This window comes from Rhagoletis pomonella, unplaced genomic scaffold, assembly GCF_013731165.1.
Source record: "Rhagoletis pomonella isolate Grant_MI unplaced genomic scaffold, Rhpom_1.0 Rhpom_scaffold_00001, whole genome shotgun sequence".
Taxonomy (NCBI): domain Eukaryota; kingdom Metazoa; phylum Arthropoda; class Insecta; order Diptera; family Tephritidae; genus Rhagoletis; species Rhagoletis pomonella.
The window spans coordinates 6,374,212-6,384,388 of record NW_023458555.1 but is presented as its reverse complement, the minus strand read 5'-3'; the positions used below and the strand labels follow the sequence as shown (position 1 = coordinate 6,384,388).

The window sequence follows — 10,177 nt, the reverse complement described above, 5'->3', positions numbered from 1 at the left end:
GAAGAAAATAACAATTTTCTCTTACGATCTCTAGGCTTACTCTACGCAGATACAAGGTTACCGCCGAAATGGGCCGACATATTTCATTCTCAATTTTAAAAATTGTCTAAATTCTTTTTTAGCACATCTGGCCATCAGTTTATATATAGTTTTGCCAGATAAAAATTGGAACATTGAACCTGAAACCAGAAGCATATATGGGGATAGGTACATACTTATATATATATATACATACATGGTCGTCCATACTTATTTATGTGTGTTTGTATATACAATGCCGTTCAACTAAATAGGCTCAAAAAAGTTGATTGACATATCATTAACTAACTAATAGTACTTCCCGATTATAAGAGCTGTCCAAAATGCACGACTTATGACGCATATTACAACCGAAGAAATTATACAGTATCGGTCATATCTATAGCACGCCATTTCAAAGTGATATTGTGTGCCACTTATGTTTATTTATTTATTTTTAAGAATTTTTAATTAAAATTTTGTTCATTCTCGGACAAACCCCATATATACCCAAGTTCAACAACTTTTAGAAAACTACAAAAAAGTGTAACAAATTTTCACCTAAATTTCAAACTTTTTTCTCGGTAGTGATAGAATTTTTGTGAGGACACAGTTTTTTAGCCCCTGCAATTTTAGTCTGATAATGTGCAAATTTCAAGTGGCTTAGAATTACCGTTAATTTTTTAGAATTTTTTTTTGTCGCATTTACTTCCATATAATGAATAAACTCAATTTATTTGTATATGGATGAAAACCGCAACAACCTTGGCGAAAAAAATTCTAAAAAATCAGCGGTAACTTTTAGCCACTTGAAACTTGCACATTATCAGACTAAAATTGATTGATTGATATGACCGATACTGTATATGTACCTGAAAGAAAACTTGCATATTGGAAAGTATTCCCATATTTTATCTAGATATATATTGTCGAAAGCAGCTCATTTGGCGGTTAGGGCTCGATATGTTTAAGAATTTAACTGTAATTTTTCCGCACTTTGTGATGCATAGATTTGTTACGGTTTTTGTGAACGCAGTTAAAAATATTTTACTTTGACTCTGACATGCATTCTAATCAATTATAATTATCAAATAAGCCAACTACATAATGAATTAGTGTTTTGTTTGTTAAGCATAGTACAGTGTTTCATTTCACGTGAAGAAGTTGTCAAAATAAGTAAAAAAAATTGCTTTTCGTGAAATATGTGTGAAATTTCTCAACATTTTCACGACGAAGTTGTATTCCGTTCTCGAATAATCTTGAAACATATTGGCAAAATGTTTTCCCTATGTAAGTATGTACATATGTATGTGAATATACTTTGAGCTATGTGAAATTTGGCAAGTAATAAATTTTATACATTTAAATATTTGTTGAATATTGCGAAATTAAAAAAAAAAAAAACGTTGGTAAAGGTAAGTTTATGTTAACACGAATGAACTTCTCTTGGCCTCCCGACATTTTTGACAATTAAGTTCACGTAAAATTTTTACGTTGAAAGAACTGACGAATTTACCGAGGTAATTTCACGCCAGTGAAAAAAGTACTAACCATTAAATAAATTAGTTCGAAGTTAGTTGACCCGCTAGAAAGGGACATATTATTAATAAAATGGTATACATATATGCATTGCAGTAAAATTTATGTGGCTAAAATTATGAACCAGTTCAGCTGAGGGAGAGTGTACGTATGAAGTATGTACATGTGGATGTGTATGTCCCTATTTATTTTTTGTATACAGTTATTGCTGAAGTAGACAAAATATGATGTAAAAAAGCCTTACACTGGCCAACAAAATTTTGCAGCATGGCGTTTGAGAGCTGATGCTATAGGATTTTTTCCGTAGCCTAAGATCTAGCTTTCAAATTATTCAATTGGCTCTAGTTTTCAAGATATTTGGGATTAAAGCTGTCGAAAAACGCATTTTTATTAAAATTTTGTAGTAAAATAACGATGTAATGTCGAAACTTTTGAACAGCATAAAAAAATCGTATATGTACAGTATGGGTCATATCAATAGCACCGCCATTTTAAAGTGATATTGCTTCCCACTTATGTATATTTTTTTTTTGTTTTTGAGAAGTTTTAATAAAAATACAGTTCCTTTCAGAAGTGTTAGAATTTTAATGCAATAATGTATAAGTTTCAAGCGGCTAAAAATTACCGTTGATTTTTTAGATTTTTTTTTGTCGCATAGTTTATTTTTATATGGAAGAGTTCGGCAAGCATTCTTCAAAAGTAATAAGTAAACATAAGTGTGAAGCAATATAACTTTGCAATGGGGGGCTAATGTTTTATATCGCCCTTTTTTCCCAAGGGGCAAAAATAAAAATTATAGTGGTATTCACAAAAGTGAGCAAGTGGCTTGGCAGTCTGACAAACGAGCAGATTACCTCAAGCAATCATCATCTGCTCTTTTGCCAGAGTGCCAGGCCATTTGCTCGATTTGGTGAATGCCACTTATGTGTTTCACAAACATTGGGCACAAAAATATTTTTTTATAAAAAATGTTGAGAATGCGACCATAAATATCCTCCTATTTTTCATCATCGTTAGTTCCGGGATTTGGATATTCATTACTTTTTAACAACTTAAATAGAAAAAAATAGCCTTTTTAAAGTTTGAGAAGCCCTCCTACCATAAAATAAATAATAAATAAATAGATATGAAACCTACGTGTTTATTTAAAGTGGCGTTTTTATTTTTTCTCTCTGATGTCAGGATTTATTTTAAAGCACTTTGTAATTTCAAAAATATGATTAATTCCAAAATTTTAAAAATTCAATGTAAAATAAAAGTATGGGTACCAAATGGAAGAGGAAATTTCTTTAGAATTAAAAAAAAAATAAAATTTTTTAGATTCACAAGGACGAATAGGGAATATTTTAAGCTGATAAAATTAGAGGGACGAAATTCGAGGATATTATCGAGTTTATATAAGTCCCTAACATATAATTTTTTCAAGAACACATATTGCGAAATTTCAAGGATAAAATTTTAAAAGGACATTTTCAATACTTACCAGTCCTCCTGCACCAAAAACATGAATCTGTTTAAATTCTACGGGATTTCCTCTTTAATTTGATGCTTATACTTCTTCTGCAAGCACATTTCTCTGAACTTTTTAAATAATTTTTGAATTACTGATGTCAGTGTGAAAAACTAAAAACGCAATTTTACTATATTTAACCTATGGTTTTGCGAATATATTGATATTCGTGTTTAAAATTTACTATCCGACATTTATAAAAAAATATTAATTACTAAATAAAAAAAGAGATATAGCTAATACTGGTCAGGAAAAGGAGTTTCTATTATTGTCATCAGTGAAAATTACAAATCCCGAAAATCCCGTGATTATTTGCCAAGAATCCCGGGATTTTTGGGACCTTAACATTCTTAGTGTATACATATAATCGAAAATCACAAATTTTCGAAATATTTAGAAGTTAAACTGAGCTTCTAAAAGAGAACTGATACGAAAATTAAATAAATTTGATCAAAAAATGCAATTCCTCGTCTATATCTTTTTACAGAAATTAAAAAATGCTAAATATCGGCAAAAATCGGTTTTTACACTCACATCTCAAAAACAAGAGCCAATTGAATAATTTGAATGTCAGATTCTGATTCATCCGAAAAATTAATATAAGGACCTGTAGTCCGCTTGTTGTGCCGTATGCAGTTGTTAGAATTTTGTTGGGCTGTGTTATCAATAAATCATTGCCGCACTTAAACGCCGGCCCCCAAATACTTTCCAAATAAGTTTGTGTGTATGTATGCTTACTATGTGCACAAACTATACACATACAAATGTGCTTATAGAAAAGGCTGATTAAATATAAGCCCGCAGAGTTCTTGAAGCAGTGCGTATTCAGCCAAAGGGGTAAGATTTGAAAAAAAAAAAACCAAGAGAAAAAAAAACAAAGGCTTCCTAAAATTTAGACAAAAAAAAAAGCAAACAACTTTAGAAAAAAAGCAAAACAAAAATTGTATCTGAACTTTACTAAAATATCATATTAAACTTGGTTAACTTGAGAGAGAGTAAACTAATACAATACATATAAGAGAAAATTTCTGGTGAATGGGCCACTGACAGATGACAATTGGTGCTTGAATGGCATGGACGGACACTTCCATGTGAGCTTTTTTGAAGGGGTGTAAAAAAATTAGTCTTTTTAGATTGTCGAAAACAGATAATAGTTTTGCATTCGATGCAGGAGAATTTTATGCGTACATATGTATGTATGTATGTATTTTTTTTTTATTCTCAATGTCCATAAAACCCCCCTTTGGCCGCCCTTGTTCATGTAGCGAAATATAATTTATTTTTAAGCAATCATAAATAAACACCACATATGTATTTATGTATGTATGTATGCCCACATAAAAAATAAGATACATACGTATGTACGTAGATATTTAAATATGTACGCATGTGCTTATGTACATACATATGTATGTATACACATATGACGCCTTTGTATCTACCCAGTAATAAAAACTTTCCGAATTTTGCAAAAAATACAAACAATTTCAAACGCAAATCACATTTTTTTTTTTGTACTCTTCTCGTTTGACGATAGTCCCGTCCCTCCAATAGGTGGAATTTATGCAGACGGTATAAAAATCTTTTGTTAGTCGTATCTGTGCAGATGTTCAAATAACATTCTAGCTAAATTAGTGATTCATCTAAATATAAATTTCCTAAGATAGTACTTATTTAGCTTTTAATTGCTTAGTTCTGGATTGTGTAATTTTCTTTCAATTCCACCCACTTTTGTTGTCTGATGGGTACTTTAGCGCCAGCATACTGCAGTGCACTTAAGTAAAAGTGTGCATATGCGCATATGCAGGTAGATATGTGCATACATACATACATACATACATGCATATGAAAATATAAAAATTTCCAATACTGCAAATTGTTAATTCGCGATCGATGAATGAGCGCGATCAGTGACGTCTATATTTAGCGAAATAGCGGTTTGTTTACTGATATTTTTTTTTTACATACATAATGTTCTTAACTTGATAGATTACAACAACGCAGACGCAGGCACGTGTATAATAAGCATATACGAGTGATCGGTAACAAAATTGATGGGAGCAGTGGCAATAGAATCAGCAGCAGCAGCAGCAGTGAGGGTAGTAGTGGCGGCGACAAACAATATGATTATAGTATTAAACAAAAATGTGAGACTCCGCCGCCGTCCTAGTGATCGAAATAACTACGACTGCATGCCAGTTTGTCTTAGCAATGGGTGGCAGCATGTACTGTCGCACCTGTGCAGCAATTCCTGGTCACACAGCCGACAACAAAATGATCGACATTTTCGCAAACGCTAAAATAGTTACACTTTTAAATACTCTAAAGGAATGGCAATTGGATATTACGCCGGGCGATCGCTTGCCCCATAGTATTTGTGAGAAGTGTGAATTGGCGCTAATGCAAATGGATAAATTTAGAGTACAAGCATTCAAAGCTAAAACGTACCTGCAATCGCAATTGCTTTCGTTGGAGACGACGACGACGACTGGGTATGCGGACGCAATCAGCGACAATGAAAATGACCTTGAAGCTGAAACAAATTGCGGTGGTGGAGTGAAGACGTTCAACGGGGAAGCCATACTGGGCACATTCTCAACAGTATTAACCGAGATCAAAGCTGTGCATGTGGATCAAGAGTTATCGAACAATACTACTACAAGCACAAACGAGAAAGAGAACGAAGAACAATTGAATAGCTTAGAATCGGGTTTAATTGCAGTCAACGGGCAAACCGGTGAGTTATCGTTTGATTCGAATATTGAGTCTAGCAGACCACCCGATTTTCAGGTTGTACTAATTGAAGAGGAGGAGCACATAGAATTACAGTGGATTAATGAAGACGAAAATGCTGTCGAGAAGGGAGTTCAAATAACAAATAATGAAAGTTCCGAATGCAGCGAACACATGGGAGAGTTCGAAGCACAATTTGACATCAATAATAACTCAGCAGACACTACGATATCTGAGCATATGATTTGTAATAGCATAAAGCGACTCCGACGAGGTAAAAGTGAGCTATCAGAAAAAGGAGGAGAAGTCTTTTTAGTTAATAATATTCCAACTGAATCGCAAGAACCCATAAGACGATCAATTAAGAACAAACATTTTGAAAAAAATGAAGGTAAAGAAAAGTCTTGTACAATTTCACAAAATCATAAAGGTGAAGAAAATCGTACTACAGAAATCCAAAAGCACAATGTACTCTCCGATGTTTATACATTGTCAACATCTGGCGATTTGGAAAAGACTAATCAACTCTCATTGGGCTTCACACAATCCCAAAACCAAATGTCAGCCCCTACGTTCGATGCAATGGATTTCACGGCAGAACATCAAGCGCAAATAAACGAATTTGAAGCATTGTTAGCTGCAATAAATAAACAAGTGGCTTCGTTTGAATCTAGCAAAGAGCCAAATATGTATTCGATCGATGAATTACAATCAGTGCTAATGAGTGACCTTACACTACAGATGATCGACGCAAATGTAAACATCTTGGAAGAAGATTTACAAATAGATGAATTTGAGTCATTGTTGGCATCAGTTGATGAGCAAGCTTCCACATTGGGATCGATAAGATCGTTCAAGCGAAAGACAGAACCGGCTGAAGCACCTGCATCCAAAGATCCAAAAACTGAACCTTCAAAGGAATTGGCAAACACTGTAAAAATATTACCTCATCATTCTGAAATGGAAAAAAATGGAACAACAATACATACGCCTATGTGCGACAAAAAAAATATCGAGCCAAAAACTTCGGACACGTGCGCAACGGAGCTGCTATCTAATGTTACACTTTATGCCCACGATCAGATATTGCCAAGTGTTGTAAAACGCATAGATTGTGTTGATAATGCATCAAACGAATCTTATAGAAATGCAGATTTCGAAGATTTGTTAGCCGGATGTGATGACAACGGAAATACGCCTCCGCTGATCGATAAGGCCCAACAAAAAATTTTCACTGCGCACGCACGTTCAGATAAGAAACTTTCAAATAAATTTCGTTGTCGCCTGTGCGTGTACAAAGTATCGGAACAGCCAGCTTTCGATACTGCAGAGCTCCTCGAGGAACACATAACATCAATACATGATGACAAAGAGCGCCCATATAACTGTCCTCAGTGTGCGGCGCGATATCGAACACGTAGCGGCTGTGTAGCACACATAAATGCCATACATCTCAAAAAAGGCGACAGCTGCGAGTTGTGCGGCAAAGTTGTTGCCGGCGGTTCGGGTCAAATGCGCATGCACATGGAGCGCAATCACACACATGGAAACTACACTTGTGAAATTTGTAACCTGGAGCTGAAAAATGTTTCACTTTATAATTTTAAATATCACAAGCGGTGGCACAATGAAGAGAAATTATGGCGCTGCGAACTTTGTGAGAAAGCATTTGTAACGCGCACTCATCTGATGGCACACAAAGTAAAACACACGCGCCAGGGCGAATTTCTATGTACACGATGTGGAAAGAGTAAGCAAAAACTGCAACTCTCTTATTATTTTTGTTATTGATTTTTGTAACTACATATTTTTAATAGTTGCACCTTTTCGATTACAAGTTAACCTTAAGCTGTAAAATCTAAAAGCTAATACTTAACATAATAGATATACATACATATATGAGCAAATCTCTCGAGTTGATACATTTTTCGACAAATGAAAATACGCAAAGATGTTTTGTATGAAATATGAGCACAAAAAGCGTATTACTCAGGTGTACGTGGCGTATGAGTAACTTTCTTTCCTGCTCAATTTTTATACAAAAAAATCTTTGCTTATTTTATATTTGACCACTTATTACTTCTTTATTTATCCCTCGCATCGCTTCAATAGTAACTTGGTTTTTTTTTGTAACAGAACAGGCTTTAAAGTTATATTTTTTTCATTTCTTCATTAAAAAACAAAAACTGGAATGATTAATTAATTTGTCAGAAACTATCACTCCTATCGGAAAGTGATGTATATATGGTTTATGGAGAATTTTATTAGCTTTGATTTGATGTAGCTTATTTTAAGATTGTTAAATTGGTTCGTAAGATATACATACGTGTTTAAGTGGAACCCCTTCTTGGGTTTTAAACTGAATAACGGCAAATTGATTTTCGGAATCACCGAGCAATTCTACATAAAAATTTGATAGTGGCATCCATTGAATATTTTTGCTGTAAACTAGTGATACTATACCAGCAAGGAAAGACACGTATATATGTACATATGTCGCCGCTGAATACGAAAGACGATTTCGATTCCATTTCATATCCGGAAACCGTCCGAAAATCACATTATTTGAAATCAATATTATTTTTATTAAATATTTACTTTGCTACATATGTACATATGAATGTATGTGGCCGCTGCGGCTGAGCGGTTAGAAGTGCGTACTACCACTCCGTAGGACCTGGGTTCGATCCCTAGAGAGTTTTCTATTAGCGGTCATCCCCCGGCAAGCAATGGCAAACTCCGAGTGCCATGAAAAAGCTTCTCATAAAAAACCATTTGCCGTTCGGAGGCGGCATAAAACTCGTAAGTCCCTCCATTTGTGTAACATCAAGACGCCCACCACAAATTGGAGAAGCTCGGCCAACCACTTAACAAAAGGGTATGTAGGTATGTATGTATGTATACATACTTATATATTTTGGCTATAGCTGAATATGCAGAGATGCGAGCTACTAAGTTGTAGCTTTCATAGGATCCCAAGTTCGACTGGCGTTATAGATATAAAGTTCTTATTATTACATTACATACATACATAAATACCTATTTCTGTATTTACACGCAAATGTTGATTTTGCTCTAATGCGACTACCTGTTTGATATGTCTTGATTTTAATTTCAAAAAAAATCTAAACAAACGATTCAAAGTTCGTACAATTTAATTATTTTTTTTCAATTTGACTTTATATTTTTGTTCTTATGAGAGAAATGTCAAATTCAATCACTTTTTGTTAAATACATTTCGATTGTGACCAAGGTGTGATTGACAACTCAGGTAGGCTCTCCTTTAAGGTACTATTAAGCCAAAAAATAGGTGCAATCCCGTATTCCTCGGACTAAAACTAGTAAAACTGTCAGATAATAAAAATTCGCTCAGAGCGAGAGAGTAACATTGAAAAGTACGGGATCGCTTTCTAGTAAAAAATTGTAACTTCTGTCAACTTCAACATAACCTCCAAATTTTGGTTGTAAATATTTGCTTATTTTATATGTAAACCAGGGCTGCAAACCACTCCAAAAAGCGGGGCGGTTCGGTTCAGTGGTTCGAACCAATTAGAAAAAGCTTGTACCGGTTCAAGAACCGGTTAATGAGTATTTCTGTTCGGTTCGGTTCAAATGTTTAAATTTTTTTTATACCAAAGGATACAAATATTGAAAAATATGATAAATCTACGTTTATTCAGATCCAATTCAAATATCCATATGTATAGTGGTGGAAAAACAAATAATTGCGCGACATTTTTAAAATTTTGACGATTTTTCATATTTAACGTTTATTGTTCTAAGTATAGTGCATCTTCTAATAACATCCGAATAGATCCAAGTTTAAAAATTTGTGCAAAATTCTTCAAAGTTTCATCTAACTTGCAAACTTTTTAATAAGAATTTCTAGAAAAAGTTCTTAAGTTTTAAGTTGATTTTTGGCAATTTTTTCACGGATTTTCTCCCATACAGATTTTCTTCCGACAACATTTTTGCATGAAAAAATTAGTAATACACTCAACAAAAAAATTATTTAAAATCAATGTGATTAATGCGAATTAGAAAAATTTTGATAAACTTATTTAAGGTTTGGACAAGTCGCGAGTCTAGTCGAATAGACAAAAACAACACGCTCAGAATTTTGAATTCAACTCAAAATCTTGGCTTAATGTTGGAATCCTCCTTTTCGGTAGGTTGGAGCTTACACTAGGCCTTAACCTCATATGTACATGTATATCTCTGGTCAAAATAATATGAGTGCGATATTTGACTATTTTTCTTTCCTTTCTTTAATAACCATATATAACAACCATATCCAAACTTCAAACTTCGTCCGAAAATTAGAAAAAATTTGAATTACATTTCTTAAAATCCGCACCGATTTTTGATTTTTTTTTT

At 33.8% G+C, this 10,177-nt stretch overlaps 1 protein-coding gene across 2 annotated transcripts in view; it reads left to right on the top strand.

Moving 5' to 3' along the window:
* The first annotated feature begins 4,440 nt into the window (after nucleotides 1-4,440).
* The window catches only part of LOC118737102 (zinc finger protein with KRAB and SCAN domains 8-like), an 11,828-nt gene continuing 6,091 nt past the window's right edge, over nucleotides 4,441-10,177 (top strand). The window contains exon 1 of one of the 2 annotated variants that reach the window (XM_036467398.1): nucleotides 4,441-7,550. In XM_036467398.1, coding sequence (XP_036323291.1) covers nucleotides 5,279-7,550 — 2,272 coding nt within the window. In that variant the 5' untranslated portion in view covers nucleotides 4,441-5,278. The remainder of the gene's footprint in view (nucleotides 7,551-10,177) is intronic. The other variant, XM_036467387.1, reaches the window with a different exon arrangement.